The sequence below is a fragment of the Capricornis sumatraensis genome, chromosome 8, assembly GCF_032405125.1.
Source record: "Capricornis sumatraensis isolate serow.1 chromosome 8, serow.2, whole genome shotgun sequence".
Lineage (NCBI taxonomy): Eukaryota > Metazoa > Chordata > Mammalia > Artiodactyla > Bovidae > Capricornis > Capricornis sumatraensis.
Genome location: NC_091076.1, coordinates 24,353,138 through 24,374,355, shown reverse-complemented (window position 1 = coordinate 24,374,355; position 21,218 = coordinate 24,353,138). Strand labels below are relative to the sequence as shown.

General features: G+C 43.8%; 2 protein-coding genes across 4 annotated transcripts in view; both read right to left on the bottom strand.

Moving 5' to 3' along the window:
• LOC138082870 (L-lactate dehydrogenase C chain) overlaps nucleotides 1-252 on the bottom strand; it is a 38,286-nt gene extending 38,034 nt beyond the window's left edge. For both annotated transcript variants that reach the window (XM_068976292.1, XM_068976293.1), the window contains exon 1: nucleotides 127-252. In XM_068976292.1, the coding sequence (XP_068832393.1) occupies nucleotides 127-252 (126 nt within the window). The remainder of the gene's footprint in view (nucleotides 1-126) is intronic.
• Nucleotides 253-5,565: 5,313 nt separating this feature from the next.
• Nucleotides 5,566-15,171, bottom strand: LOC138083999 (L-lactate dehydrogenase A chain). Of its 2 annotated transcripts, none has more exons than XM_068978033.1 (8): nucleotides 12,991-13,053; nucleotides 12,629-12,778; nucleotides 11,022-11,139; nucleotides 9,900-10,073; nucleotides 9,066-9,239; nucleotides 8,334-8,451; nucleotides 6,930-7,053; nucleotides 5,566-6,353 (listed from the first exon to the last, which is right to left on the bottom strand). In XM_068978033.1, the coding sequence occupies exons 1-8, from the start codon at nucleotides 13,051-13,053 to the stop codon at nucleotides 6,189-6,191; spliced, it is 1,086 nt and encodes a 361-aa protein (XP_068834134.1). In that variant the 3' UTR covers nucleotides 5,566-6,188. The 2 variants fall into 2 exon arrangements, with proteins under 2 accessions (XP_068834134.1, XP_068834135.1); XM_068978034.1 differs by lacking the exon at nucleotides 12,991-13,053 and adding an exon at nucleotides 15,050-15,171 and having other exon boundaries at nucleotides 5,567-6,353.
• Between the last annotated feature and the right edge of the window lie 6,047 nt (nucleotides 15,172-21,218).

Genomic DNA, 21,218 nt, shown 5'->3' with positions numbered 1-21,218 from the left:
CTTAAGTAAAAAATCAGGTGATACTTCTTTGCTGTCAAGGGGTTAACCCTGCAACCCTGCGCTCAACATCTACAAGACCTATCAGTGCTCACTTATTTTCAGCCACAGCATAAGCTTATCACTTACCTTCAGCAAGATACAGATCGCACACGCCATGCCTACAGCACCAGTTCCAACAATGGTGACCTTATTCTGGGAGACTTTATCTTCCTCAATTAGATTCTCAATAAGCTGCTCCTTGACAGATGACATTTTGAGAACCTGATAGAGATAATGTAATTTCAGAGGAAGCAATCTCCCTGAACTAATCACTCTCATACCTATGGAAGTACCTCTTGAGTTTGCAGAATGTCAGAAGGGGGAAGCCAAAGGAAAAAAATGCCTGCTCGCCAGGTGTGGAGGGGTAGAAAACCGACGAGTGTATCTATCAGTATTAGAGACTGGGGCACCAAAAGGTTTTTAAAACTTCTCCCTGCCCCAAGCCACCACTTTCGCTCCAGTCCCAGTCACTCACAAACGCTTATCGTGTGGCCCAAGGCCGGAATGCACAACGCACGACCTTTAAGTTGCTTTTTAAGCTACACCACCAAAAACTACACAGCAACGTCAGCAGACGTGTGAAGCCCAGCGACTGTTACTCTCCAAACCGTTAGGCAAGCACGCTCCTACGCACGCACGCACGCACGCCTCTCCTCCGTCTGCACACAAGCTCCGCCCCACGGCAGCCTCGGGCGCAGGCGCAGTGGCCTGGGCTTGTCCTCTGGTGTGAGTGGCTTCGTGGGGAACTGCTGTTGTGTTGTGGTAATCTCCGTGTAAGGAATTTTAGTTGGTTTCGAAGAGTGTGCAAGAGAGGGGTATTGGTGTGTCGTTTCATTTCTTTTGGCTGGTCTAGGCCTCAGACTGATTTAAAGTCGAAACTTGGGAGACCAGACCCACCTGGTGGGCCAGGGGGCAAGCTCAGAGCCTTCGTGGGAAAGAACTCTCACCTCCTGTTCACCAGTGGGCCAGCTAAAACTAGCATCCTGAGGACGATGCTTCTAAATGCTGAATTGAGAGAACAAGGTGGTAATGAAAAAAAAAGGGCATGGTTAGTTTTCTAAGGTGATTTTAATTTACACGAGGAATTTATAACTCTCAGGTTGGGACACAACCTCACCTGTCATCTTTTGTCATCATTGGCATCTGAATCCTTTTCAAAATATAAAGGGTAATCCATTTTCTGTATAAAAGCCAGTAGTTTTTTTTTTTTTAATGTAGTTTAGATCATGCAATAAGTCTGCTTAAAATCCTTCAATGGCTTTCCGATGCACTTAACTAATTTTTACTACAATCTAAGAAGTGGTCAATACGTGGCCTCCTTTCATCCCTCCAACTTCTTCTCAAGACACCGTACTTCCTTCCAGCTTTTGGACAGCTTTTTCCCATTTTAGGACTTTGTTCTGTTATGTATGTCTGCAAAGTTCTTTCCCAGTTCAGTTCAGTCGCTCAGTCGTGTCCGACTCTTTGCGACCCCACGAATCACAGCACGCCAGGCCTGCCTGTCCATCGCCAGTCCTTGTCAAAAGTTGATTCCTCATTTTCAGTTTTGAACAAAAATGGCAGTTCCTCTAACTTTCCTTGACAAATATATCAACTACCATCCCCTCCCAACATCTCTCCTGTTTCTGTTATGGCACTTTTCACAACCTATTACTAGCCCCAGGCAAGGGCTTCTCAGGTGTGGCAGTGGCTACTGAATCTGTACTACCACTTGGCTTGTTTACTTCCTTCCACAACATCTTCTGGCCCTTGTACCTCATTTACTAGAGACTGAGTGTGAGATAGTGCTGACTTAGATGACCCCCAGATCCAATCTTTACACCTGCATGCCAAAAGAAGTGTCATTTTCATAGTGATCAAACTCCTACTGTAGGTGAAGAAAGAGGCTCTTCATACCTGCCCAAGGCACATATTCTGAACATCCCCTTTGCTTCTCCCACCAACTGGCAACTTGTTTTAAGATGGGGCTAAAGCTGAGCGCCGAAGAATTGATGCTTTTGAACTGTGGTGTTGGAGAATACTCTTGAGAGTCCCTTGGACTGCAAGGAGATCCAACCAGTCCATTCTGAAGGAGATCAGCCATGGGATTTCTTTGGAGGGAATGATCCTGAAGCTGAAACTCCAGTACTTTGGCCACCTCATGCAAAGAGTTGACTCATTGGAAGAGACCCTGATGCTGGGAGGGATTAGGGGCAGGAGGAGAAGGGGACAACAGAGGATGAGATGGCTGGATGGCATCACTGACTCGATGGACGTGAGTCTGAGTGAACTCCGGGAGTTGGTGATGGACAGGGAGGCCTGGCATGCTGCGATTCATGGGGTTGCAGAGTCGGACACGACTGAGCGACTGAACTGAACTGAAGGCCTGCTTTGTCCACTTCCCAGGGTTATTAAAATGAGATCATATTCCATTAAACACAATCAGGGCTCCTTGCAGAGTTGGCCTACCCTTGCCTAGGGCAGGAAGATACATGGTGAACATGGAACATATAATGTGCCAGAAAGTAAGGAAGCTTTATGAGATTAAATCTGAAAATTCATGAAATATTTAATCAGTTAAGCATTTTGTCATGTTGATATTAGCTAATTTATTGTGTAAACACGAAATAAGGGTAAATATGTTTTTTAAAAGACTGCATCAGAATCTACAAAAGGATATAGGTATAACTTCATATTTCTTTGGGGGGATAATTAACAGTTCTTAATGGTAATAGTTGCATAACTATGTGAATCCATAGAACTATACACTTTAAAAGGGTGAATTCTGTGCTATGTAACATATCTTAAGGCTATTGAAGTCTATAGGAAGGCAAATCCTATTATAACAGCTAATTGTCAGGCCTATGTAGGCTAGTCTTATCCTTCTACATTTAAGACCCATTAAAAAACATAGTTCTCTTAACTGTCTCTCAAATAGGAAAGTTTAGAAGTGATGACCATAATGTTGTTCTAGTTAACCTCTGAAAGTATGATTTTTAGGCCTGAAGAAGGTCATAGTTATAGAAATATTTTGAGGGAGATCTAAAGAAAATTTTTGAATAGATAACCACCAGGACTATTTGGTTTAAAATTAAGTACCATGAGATGGTTAGATGGCATCACTGACTCAGTGGAACATGAGTTTGAGCAAACTCCCAAGAGATAGTGAAGGACAGGCAAGTTTGGTATGTTGCAGACCATGGTGTCACAGAGTTGGACACAACATAGTGACTGAAAAACAATTGTTACTGGCCTCCAGAGAGAAGGTTCTTAAAAATCTCCCCCTGTAGTGGCACAGAACCACTGCTTATGTTCAGTTGGCAAATAATGTTTTTTACATCTATGTATAGGGTGTTACCTTTTTTTGAGATTAAAATGAAAACTGACCTTTACCAGTCCTGTGACTGGTGAGTTTTCCAAATTTGCTGGCATATTGAGTGCAGCACTTTCACAGCATCATCTTTCAGGATTTGAAATAGCTCAACTGGAATTCCATCACCTCCACTAGCTTTGTTCGTAGCGGTGCTTTCTAAGGCTCACTTGACTTTGCATTCCAGGTTGGGTTGTCTGGCTGGCTCTAGGTGAGTGATCACACCATCATGGTATTGTGGGTCATGAAGATCTTTTTTGTACAGTTCTGTGTATTCTTGCCACCTCTTCTTAATATCTTCTGCTTCTGTTAGGTCCATACCATTTCTGTCCTTTATCAAGCCCATCTTTGCATGAAATGTTCCCTTGGTATCTCTAATTTTCTTGAAGAGATCTCTAGTCTTTCCCATTCTGTTGTTTTCCTCTATTTCTTTGCATTGATCGCTGAAGGCTTTCTTCTCTCTCCTTGCTATTCTTTGGAACTCTGCATTCAGATGCTTATATCTTTCCTTTTCTCCTTTGCTTTTTGCCTCTCTTCTTTTCACAGCTATTTATAAGGCCTCCTCAGACAGCCATTTTGCTTTTTTGCATTTCTTTTCCATGGGGATGGTCTTGATCCCTGTCTCCTGTACAATGTCAAACTACCGCACAACTGCACTCATCTCACATGCTAGTAAAGTAATGCTCAAAATTCTCCAAGCCAGGCTTTAGCAGTATGTGAACTGTGAACTTCTAGATGTTCAAGCTGGTTTTAGAAAAGGCAGAGGAACCAGAAATCAAATTGCCAACATCCGCTGGATCATCAAAAGAGCAAGAGTTCCAGAAAAACATCTATTTCTGCTTTATTGACTATGCCAAAGCCTTTGACTGTGTAGATCACAATAAACTGGAAAATTCTGAGAGATGGAAATACCAGACCACCTGACCTGCCTCTTGAGAAACCTATATGCAGGTTAGGAAGCAACAGTTAGAACTGGACATGGAATAACAGACTGGTTCCAAATAGGAAAAGGAGTCAAGGCTGTATATTGTCACCCTGCTTATTTGACTTCTATGCAGAGTACATCATGAGAAACGCTGGGCTGGAAGAAGCACAAGCTGGAATCAAGATTGCTGGGAGAAATATCAATAACCTCAGATATGCAGATGATACCACCTTTATGGCAGAAAGTGAAGAGGAACTAAAAAGCCTCTTGAAGAAAGTGAAAGAGGAGAGTGAAAAAGTTGGCTTAAAGCTCAACATTCAGAAAACGAAGATCACGGCATCTGGCCCCATCATTTCATGAGAAATAGATGGGGAAACAGTGGAAACAGTATCAGACTTTTTTTTTCTGGGGGGAGCTCCAAAATCGCTACAGATGGTGACTGCAGCCATGAAATTAAAAGACACTTACTCCTTGGAAGGAAAGTTATGACCAACCTAGATAGCATATTGAAAAGTGGAGATATTACTTTGCCAACAAAGGTCCATCTAGTCAAGGCTATGGTTTTTCCAGTAGTCATGTATGGATATGAGAATTGGACTGTGAAGAAAGCTGAGTGCCAAAGAATTGATGCTTTTGAAGTGTGGTGTTGGAGAAGACTCTTGAGAGTCCCTTGGACTGCAAGGAGATCCAACCAGTCCATTCTGAAGGAGATCAGCCATGGGATTTCTTTGGAGGGAATGATGCTGAAGCTGAAACTCCAGTACTTTGGCTACCTCATGCGAAGAGATGACTCATTGGAAAAGACCCTGATGCTGGGAGGGATTGGGGGCAGGAGGAGAAAGGGACTACAGGATGAGATGGCTGGATGGCATCACCAACTTGATGGACATGAGTCTGAGTGAACTTCGGGAGTTGGTGATTGACAGGGAGGTCTGGTGTGCTGCGATTCATGGGGTCGCGAAGAGTCAGACACGACTGGGCAACTGAACTGAACTGAACGTATGTGAATTGTAGAGTACCAGTTATGATTAGCACCATAATCAAATTATCTCATAATATTTGAGGGCTTAGAATATTATAATGATTACAATGGAAATGGTAACAAAACAGTCTAGCCAATCTAATCACACCCTTAATATGTTAATTAATTGAGTCTGGTCATTAGTAAATAGTACCCCTTAAAAAAATCATTGTTGTGCAGCCCAATAACCCAATGGCTCCCATTTATGTAATGAACAAATAACAGCTTTATGACTTTGTATCTTAATTAACAGAGTAGTCACTGTTCAAGCTTTATTTATTGTTTTAGTTGGTGTAACTTAGTTGGCTGCCTTATTTATGTAATTTTTCCTTTTTACATTACAAGGCAATGTACACTATTCTGATACATACAGTACATAAGATTCTTTAGAACAGTTATGCACATAGCATGCAATACTGGATTTGTACATTGGATCCCAGGATGTGATCAACTGGAGGGAAAAAAGTTGGACTAGGCACCTTGGCTAAAGGAACCAGAGGTTATGTTACACAGTAAACACACATCTGGTTTGAAGGGCAACTGCAGCATCTGCAACATGGGCAGTGGAACCTCTTGAGGAAGTTGAATTATTTGATAAATCAATTTAGGACCACACAAGGTAAGTACCATGCAGCATCAGGATACGGCTGCAAGGTTTCATGAAGCATTCCTTGCCATCCAGCAGGGTTTTATGAACCATTCCTATTTCTAACATTAGGAAATTGATTTTTTCCTAGGCTGTCTTAACATTACTGTTTTAATCACAGATCAGATATAAAGGACAATATGAGTTACAACCTCCAACTAAAATCCTATGTAGCCTAGACAGTGAAGTGACACAACATTAGAAGACTTTAAAACTGCAGTTCTTTCTGGATCCCCCAAAGTGTATCTGCACTCTTCTTCAAACAGGCCTCTTCCTCATGAGTCAGAGTCACTTTCACAACGTCTGAGATTCCATTCTGTCCCAAGATGCAAGGAACACTAAGGAAGACATCCTCTTTTATTCCATAGAGACCCTGAGGATAAAATGAAAAATATTTTATGTTTTTTCTATGCATTCTGGGATCTCCCAAGACTTTCTATTCTCTACAATCATGAAGCTTACTTAATACAACTTGGCAAGTAAAATCTCTTCCTAGATTTTCACTTAGGATGTAATGAACAGTGTAAAAAGAAAGTCATTAAAATAGCAGCAAGACTTCCATTCTAAAAGAAAATCTACATTATTGCTATTATCCCTCATACTTTCCAATTTTTATTGTCATACACTTTAGTAACTTTGAGTGTGATTTCTATTTTTTCCCAAAGGAGAAAAATTATTTTATAGTCTTCCACTCATCTCAACAAAATTGAATCAAGTTTTTCAGTCAACAGGAAGTAGCTATGTGCTAATAACCAGAATACTAGTAGACATTAATCCTAAAGCTCAACCAGGTCTTTTCAAAAAAGAAAGCTGCAGGTGCACTAATTTATTTCACTCAAATCAATGATTGAGGACTTACCTTAATCTAATTGCTTTCTGAAATGAGTTTAAAAAACAAAACAAAACAGGAAACAATGGCATTCAAGTACATTTTACTACATAGACCTACCTTAATCATGGTGGAAATTGGATGCACCCGCCTAAGATTCTTCATTATACTTTCTGCCAAATCGGCCACTGACAGTCCAATGGCCCAGGATGTGTAGCCTTTCAGTTTGATCACCTCATAAGCACTGGAGGATAGCGAAGGACAGGAAAAAGTAGGGTAGGAGGAACAAAGAAAAAGCTTTCACTCAACACATGCTTTATAAGAAATCACTGATATAATAATACTATATAAATAATAAACTTGCATTATGTACCTAAGTGTAACCCTTGCACATGTATGCCAGGATATTATGTATGGGGATGTTCGCAATAGTACTGTTGGTAATAGCAAGAACCTGGCAACAATCCCAGTGCTCTTCAACAGGAGGATGGATAAATTATACATAGCTGTCAAAACAAACAACTATGGCTCAGGCAACAAAATAGATGATTCTTGTACATGCAATACTAAATTTTAAAAAGCAGAACCGAGAAGATTACATATTGCATGCTTGACGTGGGATTATCTCAAGAGTGTGTATGTGGGGGTGGGGGGTTAGGGGTAGAGGGGTAAGTGGGAAGAGCACAGAATCCACTCATTTCCAAGCACCAGCAGACTGATAATTCCAATTCAATAAACACTACAGTTAGTTAACAGTAACTGTCAACATTTCTTGGGTTGGATGATGGGTTCACAGGTTTTAACAAATACAAATCAGAGGGCCTTGCTGAGACCAATCATGATTCATTCTTCAATTCCATAGACCTGAGGTCTACACATGGCTACCTTATTTAAAGTAAATAATGCCAGTAAGTTGCAAGTTTCCCTATTTGAACAATTTGTAACAGTTAATTATTTTTTGTACCATGATGAATTTGTATCTTGCTTAAAACTTTATAATCATCTGAGTAAACAAGCAGCTAGTTGTGTTTCTATTCATCATTATAAGAACTTAGATTAAAAAGTTCTTATTCCTAACTAAATCAATGATACATGCTTTTGAAGTAAAGACTGAATCTTAAATCAGGTAGACTTGTTTTATATCTTCGTTTACAAATACAGGAAGAGTTATCATACTATAAATTGAAAATTATGGCAAATAAAAGTAGACTGTAACATTAAATACATGCCTGCAATATCTAATACCTTTACCTGTTATATAGTATGAGTTTTAACAAGCTTTAGAAAACAAGTTTTCTGACAGTTACCAAATGCAAAAGTTATTAAATTTTAATCTTTTATCTTTCTGGCCACGTGTGGGGCTTGCCAGATCTCAGTTCCTCAACCAGGGATGAACGCACTAGCTCAGCAGTGAAACCTCAAGTCCTAACCACTAGACAACCAGGGGATTTCCAAAACTTTTAATTTCTTAAATAAAAATAATAAAATTTAACCTTCTGTGTTACAAACTATGAGATCTATTACCTGTCAACCACTTGTTTGTGAACTGCTTTCCACTGTTCCTTATCTGCATCAGTGCCTAATTCAGGGTGTAAATTCTTCAGGGAGACACCAGCAACATTCACTCCACTCCATACAGGCACTAAACAGAATAGTACAGAATATATTTACTCCCAAGCACTACCTAGCTGACCAGTAATTCTGACCCATTCTTCAAAACCTGCTTTCTTATTTGAGGAAGATTATACCCTTTTGGTAGGTGGTCAAGACTACCAATACTCTTCATTTTCACTGATTAATTTATGTAAAGCTAAGAATTTTCACTGTATGCTAATCTGCTTTTTCCTAAAGGGAAATATTGAGACGGGCTATTATGAGATAAGAGGAATTTTCTTGCCATAAGGAACCAAGAACTCTGCACAAATTATAACATCTTTCAACTGTGATAATGGATTTTTTCTCACACATTCCATTTGGATCAGCAGTTTGCCTATAAACAGCTGTGATATTAAGCACTATCATCTTATTTAATATGTCCATTGTAATAAATATCATTCCTCATCCCTTATACCAAAATATGTCACACAAAAATGGCTAAAATCTTAACAATTCTAGCATATAATTACACCAAGAGATAAGATTTCTGGAAACCATCTACCCTAATGGATATCTGATTTAGACTCTGATTCAGTAACGATATTCCGGTTAATTTTTTTACACAATCTTTTTGCAAACAATAAAAGAAGTCACACTTACCACTAGAGTCACCATGCTCTCCAAGGATCCACCCATGGCAGCTTAATGGGTGAACTCCCAGCCTCTCCCCCATGAGATAACGGAACCGAGCTGAATCCAGATTGCAACCACTTCCAATAACACGGTTTTTGGGAAAGCCGCTTATCTTCCAAGCCACATAGGTCAAAATATCGACTGTGGAGAAAATATTTAGACAGAGGTATTATGTGAATTGGGCTTACCTGGTGGCTCAGAAGGTAAAGAATCTGCCCGCAATGCAGGAGACCCGGGTTTGATCCCTGGGTCGGGAAGATCCCCTGGAAAATGGAATGGCTACCCGCTCCAGTATTTTCGCCTGCAGAATTCCATGGACAGAGGAACCTGGCAGGCCCCAGTCCATGGGGTCACAAAGAGGTGGACACGGTTGAGAGACTAACATTTTCACTATGTGAATCATGAGCTAATGGCTGACTACTCAAGATGCATGGCTCTGTACAGATCTTGGTATTTATCATGACCAATCAATATTTCTGTTAATTTTTTAAGCCTCTATATTGTGTATAACAAATATATTAGGAATTCAAGAAGTGTAGTTTAATGAAAATAACTTGTGCATCAATAACACATTATTCATAATTATTCCTTATCCAAAATCTTCCTAGGCAAGTTATAAATTTTGAAGTGCCAACTACGTTAAAGACTGTTTCCCCTTGATGTTTTAAATTTAACTATTTTACAAAAGCACAAATTCACTCTCAGGAGGAAAATGAAAAATATGAGAAATATATAGAGATTATGATACATACTATCAGTTTTACTCTAGCTCATCTATTTTTATGCCATTAAAAGTCTCACCTGGATTGGAAACAACAAGCAACTTGCAATTTGGGCTGTATTTTACGACATTAGGAATGATGAATTTAAAGATGTTCACGTTACGCTGGACCAAATTCAGACGGCTCTCTCCCTCTTGCTGACGTGCCCCAGCTGTGATAATAACCAGCCTGGAGTTTGCTGTTACATTATAGTCTAGACAAAAGAGAAACAATAACTAGATTAAGGCTTTTAAGAAAACTCCAGCAAAAATTTGTTCCATTAACTTTTTAAATGGACAGTTTTATCAGTGTTTTGTGTATGTGGCATATATATGCCCAGACTCCTCCTTTACTTTTGGAGTTTTATCACTGTGGCCACTTACATGGAAGAAGACTACATCAACACCTCCCTTGTATTATGTAATTATGTTGTGGCTTTATATAACTATGACTGGGGGGAGCTGAATCACATTTATTTTACACTCATATCAAATAAGACACACCCAAATTTTTTGCCACCTGAGCTTAATGTTCACACTTTTCCACACTCCTGTTTCTACTTAATTGTGGTCATATCAGCTCAGGGATGGGTTTTTTTTTTAAAGTAGAGGCAATTTCACACTTATCAAGCATGTCTAACTTCTATATATCCTGTGGCACAGTATGGTTAATCCTGGGTTGAAGACAACGAAATGAATAATCTATCAGATAAATGGTCAATGGTTTTCAAGTGTTAAAACAGACTATTTCGGCCCAAGTCTGTTTCCTGGCTGGTGCTTGTAAAGTGTGACAGGGTCAAGCCAAGAGGATCTGCTGAACAAGCTCATTTACCCTAGTCTCTACCTTATGTTAGTGTATGAAAGGAAGTAATGGAAGTAAGTGTATTTAAATATTTGAAGCAATGTACTACACTATGAACCTAAGAAGCTTTGCTAGTTATATTATAATTCAGATGTTTTCCACATCATGGACAAACTGGATTTTCATTTAAAAACACTTTTGGAAATTCAAACATTGATATCTATAGATAACAATGCAAAATTGTTCAAAAGGTTCTCTTATCCTGTATAAAGAAAAAACCTTTGAAGAACTGATAGGATTTTCAAGCCTGATAAAGAATTAAGCCTAACACAGAATCTAATATAAATTTGCCAAAATCAACCTTTGCCAGAGACAATTTTTGGTGTTCTAAGGAAAAGGCTGCCATGTTGGAGATCCATCATCTCTCCCTTCAGTTTATCTTCCATGACATCAACAAGAGCAATTTCATCTGCCAAGTCCTGAAAGACATAAAATTTTAGTTCAATGGAAAATAGCCATTTCCAAATTTTTAGACAAGCATGCAAAATTTCCATATTTCTGGTATAGGAGAATTCTGCTACTTTATTATCAGTATGTACCTCAAAGTAGAGGTAGGCTCTCCTTAAAAGCTCACTCACAGATGACATATACATAGGAAAAAGAAATGACCTCCTCTCTCATTGGAGCACCCTCGGCAAGAGCTCCACCACCATTGCACAGAAGTAAAACACTGAATTTGCAGGGAGTACCACCCAGTTATGTAAAACTGCTCTATTTAGTCTCTCAAATTCAGTCTTACACATTGATTTTAGGTTGTTAGTCATTAAATAGATGATACCAACTAGTATTAAGCCTAAAAAGTGGTATTCTAGATCATTCCCTGGCTACATGTTTTCCATATGTTAACCAACATAAAGTTTTACTTATAGACAGATTTGTGCATTACAAAATGTTGGTGAAAAATATCCTTTCAGGTGAACCTATAGAAGTTCATAGGTGCATCTCAGACAAGGAGCACCAATAATAGCTTTAATACAAATGGAATGTGGACTATCATAACCAAAGAGATTGTAAGAGCTGAGGTGCACATCTACCCCTAATCATTTACAGTGTAATAAGTGGTCTGCCAGTTACTTTTAGCCACACCTGAGTTAGGGGGCATCACAGAAAATGACCACAGGTGGTTCACTGGTTTGGGAGAAATAAATGGCATCAATGTCTGATCCAGTCGGGAAGGAATAAAGATTTTGAATAACATGTGGCCTCTTTTAAGAGCACACAGAGCAACCTGTGTGGTTATAAGACCTTGGCAGAGCTCATTTTCACCTTCAGTCCCTTCTCATTTCAGTCCTTTTTGTGCGGAATCCAGAATTCATCACTTCACTTTCCTATTAGTAACTCCAAATCTGAACTTAAAAATATTTTAATATTGTAAGCTCTCTTAATTTCTTTTTAATACAAACCAGGCTTGAATGCTATAAAGTGTTTTTTATTCATTCACAAATTTTTTTCTAATTAAATGTTAATTCCACTATTGATACCAAAACTGCTATCCAAGGAGCCGGGCAGAGAGGATTACTATGGGCAAAAGACTTCCCACATTCAGTTTAATTTTACCATGTATATGTGTCAATTTCAATTCAAAAATTACTTTTAAATAATTTTAGCTTGCTTAAAGGCATAGACTCTACTTTTTCATTTGTAGGCAACTAACGAGGTTAATAAAGCACAGCGAATTTAAGGAACTGGGTCTCCAACTTAGAAACTTTTAATTTTTGTAGTTTAGATAACCTGTTTGGTATAGCATCAGGTTTTAAAAAGTTTGTTTCACATAAAGTTCTTTCAATGAGTGCATGAGCTTATATATTTGTATATACAATGTGATAATGCAATTCTTGGAGAGCAAATGGTAGATGGGTTGAGTCAAGGTATCTTTAGGGACTTGCAAAGTGAAAGGCTCTCACTTACCTTCATTAAGATACTGATGGCACAGGCCATGCCAACAGCACCAACCCCAACAACTGTAATCTTATTCTGGGGGACATGTTCTTCCTTAAGAAGATTCTGAATCAGTTGATCCTTGAGAGTTGCCATCTTGGACTTAGAACCTAAAGGAACCTATAGGGGAAAAAACATGCACTGTCACTTGGATCCTTCCGAAAACTGTTCTGAAGAAGATTCTTTTGCCTTCTTTTGGGATATCTGCCCCTAAAAATCACAAGAAATGACTAAAAGAGGGGAGAAGGGAAGAAACCTACCAACAGACAAAGAACTGAAAGGCCTAATGCCGGGCTCTGGTCTGACTAGGGTCTTGGTGTAAAGTTCCTCACCTTGGCGTGGAAAAATAATATTGAAGTTTGGGTATAAGTATAGCCTCCTGAAGGCTCACTCATCTTGACTTATTAACTCCAAGCGGAGCTAGCCTTTCTTCAAACAAGATAACTATAAGCCGCCGGCCCAACACTTCGGCAGTCACCAGGGCTCCTGCCAAGCCCTTAAGGACCACAGGTACAGCTCTACTCCAATCCCTAGGACTCTTGCCAAGCCCTGCAAGGACCACAGATACGTGCGTAAAGCGGCTCTAACCGTCTTCACAGCCCTAGCCAGAACCCGTGGGAGCTCTGCTCATGCGCAGCTCTAGTTTTCGCCTCCCAGTCCCCAACCCCGCCCCTGAAGAAGCAGTGGCCATCCAGTGGCCAGGGGCCCGCGGAGTTTACGCCCGGCCCAGACCCGGAAGATTAGCGGCCGCCCTTCCCCCGCCCACGCACCGCGCTGCTCATCTTGTGCGCAAGCGCACTTCACAGCGCTGGGCGGAGGCAAGAGTCGTGTGCCTCGGCGCCGCTGGCTATTGAGAGGTGAGCTCTAGCCCCGACAGCCCGGCGCTGGCTTGCGGAGCCCCACCCGTAAGCGGACCTGATGAGGAGGAAGTCTACTGCTCTGTGGGTCTGAATGAGCTCGGAATCAAGACTTTTTCAGACTGAACTCGTGCTCTGAAGCACACTTGTTCATGAAGCCCGGCTGGCTGCCTCCCCGGCCTGGCGCGCTGCCAGAACCAGAGTTTTAATCTTGATACCAGGCACCAGGGGGTGTTAGCCAACTCACATGGAGGCACCTCGCGTTGGCTTCTGCCGTGATCTTTGTTGCAAAGGCGTGAGGCCTGGTATGAGGAAATTTTGTTACTACAGGGAATGTAGCAGTAGCTGCAGAGACCCCTAAAGTTCATCAATAAAGTTCCTCTTGGTGGAAGCCTCGATTTCCAGAGCCGGGGAGGTGGGGGGTGGATGGTGGGGGGTAGGGTGGGGTAGGGGTGGTTCTGAGTTCACTGGAGAGATTTTCATAGATTGCATCCCGAAAGCACTACGTCTAATCTTGACACTGCTCCAAAGGGCAAAAATATCTGAGAGGACTTACAGGCAGGCAGCCCAGAGTCACCAAGCTGGAATCGAGTCTCTCCTGACAAATCACTGCTATTTCTAGACAGCCCTGAAAGGTTTCTTCAGCCTGGCAGGGGGAAGGGAGTGCTTTCTGCAGACATCTCCTGGTTTCACCAAAACCGAAGCTCTGGGCTCCAGCGCTTCAGTGTGGGGATACGGATGGGAGCGGAGCCCTGGAGAAAGAGGGTCTGTCTACCTCCCCCCAACTCTGGCAGGCACTCACTGTGACCTTAGAGATGCCCTAATCGGCCTTGGGTTCCCCGTTTGTTAAAAGGAGATGAAGGTACCAGATGATCCTCCTTTGATTCTACCGAGAGCCGGGAGAGCTGCTACCCTTTCTCCTTCGTATTTGCATGCACCACGTCTAGTTCAGCGACCGACACAGCGGCAGCTGCTTAACAAAAGTAACTTGCGCCAAGAGCTCCCTCTCATCTGCAGGCAGCGGCTGCCCCAAGGAGCCCACCTCTCGAGAGTGCCAGGATTAAAATGCGATCCGAGCGCACCCAGCGGCTTTCCAGCTTCCGGGAACCTGCCCCAGACTGCTGAAGCTTTTTCGGTTCCGTGGACTCTGGCAACCTGACTTCGAGCTCCGTGCGGCTTGCTCATTTCAAGCCCGGAGGTGTACTGCACCCCCCCATCCCCCCTCCCCAACCAGTCGTCTCCTATTCCGTCTGCATCTACCCGGACCTTCGACCCCAGGTTAGGTGCGACCTTGGTTTCCCAGCCCGGCCAGAGGCCATTGTGCCCACTTAGAGCAGCAGCAGCGTTCTGCCGGCCCCCGAGACCATTTGGTAGGGTGGGGCCACCGCCCAGGTCTCAGGACTATGCCCTTTGGAAGCAGCGCCTACACCTCCCAAGAGCGGGGACCCCACCCCCATGGGCAGCGCCTGGGCCAGTGAAGCCTAAAGCGATCGCCCTTGCCCTCGGGCGCAGAGAGCACCGGGCCGGACCGTACCGGGAGTGACCGTCGAGCGGGCGGGCGTCGGAGGCGCGCGGCGTGGGATCCGGACTTGGCTGCAGCGGCTCCGGTACTCGGAGTGGGGCGCGGGAGGGGCCTTAAATGGAACCGCGAGGCTGACGTCAAGGGGGAACCGGGCGGACGTGCTAGAACCCACGTGTGCGCTGGGCTGGGGGCGGGCTCCTAGCCGGGCGGGGCGGTGAAGATGCCCCGGCGGCGCGCGCAGGCGGAGGACCCGCAGGCGGGCCGACCCACGTGCGCCTAGACTTCAGAAGGACTGCGCAGAGGCATGCTATCTCTGGCACAAAACACGGAGCCGTAAGCCGGGATCAAGCCGACTCTCCATTTCCTCTTCCGTAAAATGTGGAAGTTACTTTCAAGGAAGGCTCAACCTGAATTTTTGCCGCTGTTCCCCACTGCCCAATTTCTAGCACGTAACCGACACTCGACAGAATATTTGTTGAGAAAAAGAAAATTCTTAGCACAGCGTCAGTCTACTTAACCCAAGTCGTGTGATTTCCAAAACGTGACCCTGCCTGTCCCCCTACGGCTGGAACTTGCAAGTCTCACAACTCAAAGTAAAACCTCAGCCTCTTGATTGCACTCCCTGCTGCCCTACCGGTCAAGCTCCTGTGTCCCTCCCAGCCACGCCCCAGAGCAGCCTAGGTTTTATGTTTTTAACATATGATATTTTTACCTCCAGCCTTGCCTCACCCTGGTTCCTGGCCGGCCTTCCTCTGCTGTCTCTTTCAACTGTACGCATCTTCTCACTCTCCCCTCTCCCCCCAACCCCACACACCCACAGAGTTGGTATCCCCCTCCTGTATGCTTGCACCACACCAGTCTGTACATCCTGCCAACCGCTTTGCAGTAGAAGTGTGTGTGTGACTCAGCTGTCCTACCTGCCCATGAATGTTTTAAGGGTATAGGTGAATCCACTTCCTCCATGCACCTGGTGCACCGATTAATAGCCGCCAGCTGTGAAAAATATCCCTACTGGTGAGTTCCTTGGTTTTGAAGGGAAAACTCTAACCTCAGCTCCAGAAAACAGGGCAGCTTTCTAGCACATCCTAGCAGTTTTCCCGGGCTTCCTAGGTGGCTTAGTGGTAAAGAATCCACCTGCCAGTGCAGGAGATGCAAGTTTGATCCTTGGGTCAGGAAGATTCCCTGGAGAAGGTAATGGCAACCCACTTCAGTAGTCTTGCCTGGGAAATCCCATGGACAGAGGAGCCTGGCCAGCTACAATATATGGGGTTGTAAGAGTCAGAGTTGACTTAGCACCTAAACAACAAAAAACAGTTTTCCCACCACTCCAGGAGGCTCAGAAATCTAGTCTGTCTCCCCAAACACATAGCTGGGAGGGACTGAGGGCCAGCCACAGGTTCTCCAGGGTTCCTCAGAGCAGGGTGAATTGCAGCAATATCTGTGGTTCATCAACCTTTGCAACAGCGGCCTCATTCAGCCAGGGCTGGGCCCCTGCCTTCCTATCAGTGCAACCACAGCTGTCAGCAGGAGGAGGGCAGAGCCCGGAGAGCAGAGGTTAGGCTGGGGAGACAGGTAGGAACCTTCAACAGCTGGGCTTTGGGACCACCTCTGAAGATAATCTAGGCAGAGAGTTTGCAGTTCTCTAAGGCACCTAACAACAGTTCATTCCAAGCACAGCTTCCCTCTGTTTATGTAGAACTGGAGCTTCTATTTTACTCTACAAATATGAATCAAACAAGTACTGTTTACTCAGCACCTCCTGTGTGTCAGGCAGCAAGCTAGACATTCCCCATCCTCATCTTCACTTTAATTCTTTGGAATAGGCATAATTATCCCCATTTTTCAGATGAGAAAACTGAGGCACAAAGAGATTACTGGTTTTGCCGAAGTTCTACAGCTAATCATTGATTTCAGCTGGTACTTTTTAATCCAGGCTGAGGACTCCAAACTAGGAGTTTTTCCTCTATAGAATGTTGTCCCCCTCCTACCTCTCAGTTCAGTTCAGTTCAGTTGCTCAGTCGTGTCCGACTCTTTGTGACCTCATGAATCGCAGCACGCCAGGCCTCCCTGTCCATCACCAACTCCCGGAGTTCACTCAGACTCACGTCCATCGAGTCAGTGATGCCATCCAGCCATCTCAACCTCTGTCGTCCCCTTCTCCTGTCCCCAATCCCTCCCAGCATCAGAGTCTTTTCCAATGAGTCAACTGTTGGCATGAGGTGGCCAAAGTATTGGAGTTCCTACCCCTCACCCCCGACCAATTCCACAAAGCCCCAGAAATTATGTAGGGGGGCCCAAGCCAGTCCCAGGTTCAGAAAGTTCAGTTTCCAATGAGAGGCAGTGGGCGTCAGTGGGTGTCTCTGCCCATCTGCTTGAGCCGAGACATGGGTCTCTGATCCTCATGGAACTTACACCGCTGACACTCCGGCTTCTCAGGCCTTTGGCTGGGGCTGGAATGCACACCACCTGCTTTCCTGGACCTCCAGCTTGCCAACAGCAGATCGTGGGACTTCGCAGCCTCCATAATCGCATAAGCCAATTCTTCATAATGCATCTCATTTTATATATAAATGTTCTCTTTCTCTGGAGAACCTTGAGTAATACAGAATCCTGACTAATGCAATCCAAACACAAGAACTTCTGTACTAAAGTCAAAGCTGAGGGTGGGGCAGGAAACTGCTTCAGAAGGCAGAACAGACTTTTCACCCTGACAAAGTGGTTTTTTGGGGAAGGCGGGGGCAGGTTCTTTAAAAGGGAAAATCTCACAAAGAGGTGATGTGATCAGGGGACAGGCTGGCTGTTGAGTAGAGAATGGGTGCTGTTCCGCATCCAGCCTAAGATTTGCCTAAAGTGACCTTGGCCAGAGAATGGTGTCTACCCAAAACACATCATTCCTTCATCCAGTAAGTATATATTATCTTCCTCCTCAAGAGCATTCAGTGGCCCCTCAGTCAATGGCCTCCCGAATAAAATCCAAATTCTTTGAAAAGGCTCAGTAGACTTTCTATGATCCAAAGCCCACATCCCCTCTCTGGCCTTATCTCCTATTTTCCTGCATGCCATTCCCAAGAGTACTTACCACATTCCCCAAATATGCCACTCACTTCCACCTAGGCAGTTCCTTCAACCTGCATGATTCCTCTTGCCACCATCCCTGCCCACCCTAACCCCATACCTCCACAGGTCAAGTGCTGTTCCTTTGGCTTTATATTAAATTCTTATTGCTGTGCATCTCTTTCTCGGATTAGATTGTAAGCTCCTAATGGACAGAAACTTTCTCACTCATCTATCTCCATATCACCAACATTTTGTTTAATAAATATATTTCAAATTACATGCCTGCTATGTAAAGAGTATCATTATAGGTGCTGGGGATACAAAAATGAATAAGACAAATTTAGAAGGCTTCTCCACAAATTTAATGGAGAAAACCAACAGCATCCCTCTCAGTAATTAAAGTGCAAGATAAAATGTAGCATGGACACAAAAGAGGTAGGAAGTAATGCTCTAGCATTCAGATGAGAGACGGGTCCTTTGGCCAGGGATACCTGTGAGGGCTTTCTGGAAGAGGTAGGATCTGAACTCAGCCTTAAAAAAAGAGAGAGAGAGAGAGAGAGACTTGAATCGATGAAGATCAGGTGTTGAGAAAGCGGAAAACAAATGCCTGGAGTCAGGAAATTCAAGGTACATCTGGTGAATCTTTAGCTTTTAACGTCAGGCTAAAAGATTTGGCCATTTGCTTTTTTGGTTTTTGGGGGTCACTGGAAGTCACTGAAGTTTAGGGGGAATGGGAGAGATGGGGTGAAAGCAAGATGGTTGAGAGGTGATGGTTGAGGGCTGAGTAAGGACAGTGTGGCATGTACACAACAGAAAGCATAGGACATACACAGCTCCAACCAACTCTAGACGAAATGTCCGCTTCTCTGACACACCATGCGTGCCCCCACAGCCCCTCTGAAGACTCACTGACAGCCTGACTTTTTTTTTTTTTTCCCACCTTTTCCATGGCTACAAAGCTGAGTTTCCAGAGTTGCAGGATCCAAGATGCAGATTGCCTTATTGGTCTCCATCTCTGACAGGCCAGGGCCTGCTGTATATGGGCCACAGCGGAAGCTCCTCTCTCTGGGAAAAGAGCAGGTGCCTCCCTGCTCATGAAGTGGGAGACCACTTTATGTCATCCTCCCAACCCCGTCTACTTCTCTCATGATGGGAGTGGCAGCTGAAGTCCTCAAGTTCTCCTGGGTGCCATCTCTTCTGGAACACTGATGGCTCCCTACCCCCAACTCCTTCTCCCCTCCTTCAAGCTGGCCTCACCCTCAGGCACTGGATGCTGCCTCTGTTTCTCTTTTTGAATTAGACTGTCATTCCCTCCAGAGTTCATTCCTCATTTGACCCCCTAACAGAAGCTCCTCAGAAACTCCCAATTCCCTTTGCTGTATACAAAACGCCTGTGTCTCCCCAAAAGCCATATGTTGAAAGCTAATTCCCAAGATACTAGTATTTAGAAGTGGGGCTGTTAGGAGGTGATTAGGTCATGAAGGTAGAGACTTCATAAATGGAGTTAGTGCCCTTATAAAGGAGACCCTAGAGAGATTCCTTGTCCCTTCTGCCATGTGAAGACACAGCGAAAAGATTGCCATCTATGAACTAGAAAACAGACCCTCACTAGAAACTTGCCAGTACCTTGCTCTTAAACTTCCAAGCCTCCAGAACCGTGAGAAATGTTTGTTGTTTATAAGCCGTTCAGTCTATGGTCTTTTGTTATAGCAGCCTGAACAGACTAAAGCATTACCCTTCTAGCCACTTTCTACCCCAGGAAAGAGATTAGACCTGTGTCCTTTCATCTTCATACTCCCCTGGCAGGTATTTGTTGTTGTTGTTCAACCCCATGGACTGTAGCACACCAGGTTCCTCTGTTCTCCACTATCTCCTAGAGTTTGCTCAAATTCATGTCAGTTGAGTTGATGGTGCTATTTAACCTTTGCATCCTCTTGCCTGGTGAACCCCATGGACAGTAGGAAGAGGCAGGGAGTTAGGCCTCAAGTCTTCCATCCCACTGATGGATTCCAAGGCAAAGACTGTCACCAGAATGTAAGTGGCTTCCAAACTGAGACCTTCAGAACTCGGTGCTGCAGAGGGAGTCCCAGGACCTCTCCAAGCCAGACAATTCTCATTGTAATGGAATGTGCCCCTTATCTAATCACAGCATTTGAGAACTGTGGGGACCTTTGATAGCCTTTCCCTCTGACAGGTTTGGTGGCAAGGACAGTGACAATCATGGCTTAGCAAAGATGAGTGAGTAGCCTGATAGAAAGGCAACAATGACCTGGGGTTCTCACTCCAGCTTTTCATGAAGATATCGTGGCAATCAGATTCTCTCTGTAGTCCCAGCATCCCTGACTGTAAGCAGAAGAGGGTCTGTCTCCTTCAGTTCAAACATCCAGGGAGGCTCAGGGCTAGGGGGTTGAGCCTCCGCACACACCTTCATTTTTCCAGTTTTGCTCAGGACTCAATGACAAGGCCACCTCCTATTTTGGAAAGTGATTGGGGCTGCTCTGGGACTAGAGGCAGACATTCAAGGCTCCTGGCTCCACTTGTGGTAACAGGAAATCCATGCCTGGCACTCTCTTGTCCCCATAATAGTTCCAAAATGGGGCCCAACATTCCTAAGGCTCTGGTGGGTACTGGATTTGTTAATAAAAACAGTCTCACAGGGCTTCGAAAGTGAATCACTGATAACAGGAGCCCATCTCTCTTTGATTCCTGAATAGATGTTTCAGACCTTTAAACCTTACCAAATGGAGAATTACATTCCAAAGCCTACCTCAAAGAAGAAGAACAATTTCCTCTAAAATTCCAAGAGGATCAAGCCAATTGTAAATAGGAATACAGCCAGGGAAGTTTATTGGTAATTTCCTGGGGCAGGGTGTGGGAAATGCATGGAGGTCTTCTTGTCTGTGCAGCTGCTTCGGTCCTAGGATTTTGCTTAGGCACTCATCTAGCTACACCTCACAAAGCAGGGTCTGCTGGAGAAGGAGCCCCTCTGCCCTGTCATTTGAGCCTGCTCAGAGGACCCTGAGCTGAAAAGGTAGACCCACCTCATTTTTCAAGGGTACAAGAAGGGAGCCTGGATTTGTGTTGCAGGCTCAGATGGTAAAGAATCCACCTGCAATGCAGGAGA

What these genes read in the sequence shown, in the direction of transcription:
- LOC138083999 (XM_068978033.1), bottom strand. Translation starts at nt 13,053, where the DNA reads ATGAGTGAGCCTTCAGGAGGCTATACTTATACCCAAACTTCAATATTA. An exon ending in TATTATTTTTCCACGCCAAG is followed by an intron (nt 12,779 to 12,990) that starts GTGAGGAACTTT and finishes TTTCCCCTATAG; the next exon opens with GTTCCTTTAGGTTCTAAGTC. An exon ending in CCATCAGTATCTTAATGAAG is followed by an intron (nt 11,140 to 12,628) that starts GTAAGTGAGAGC and finishes TATGTCTTTCAG; the next exon opens with GACTTGGCAGATGAAATTGC.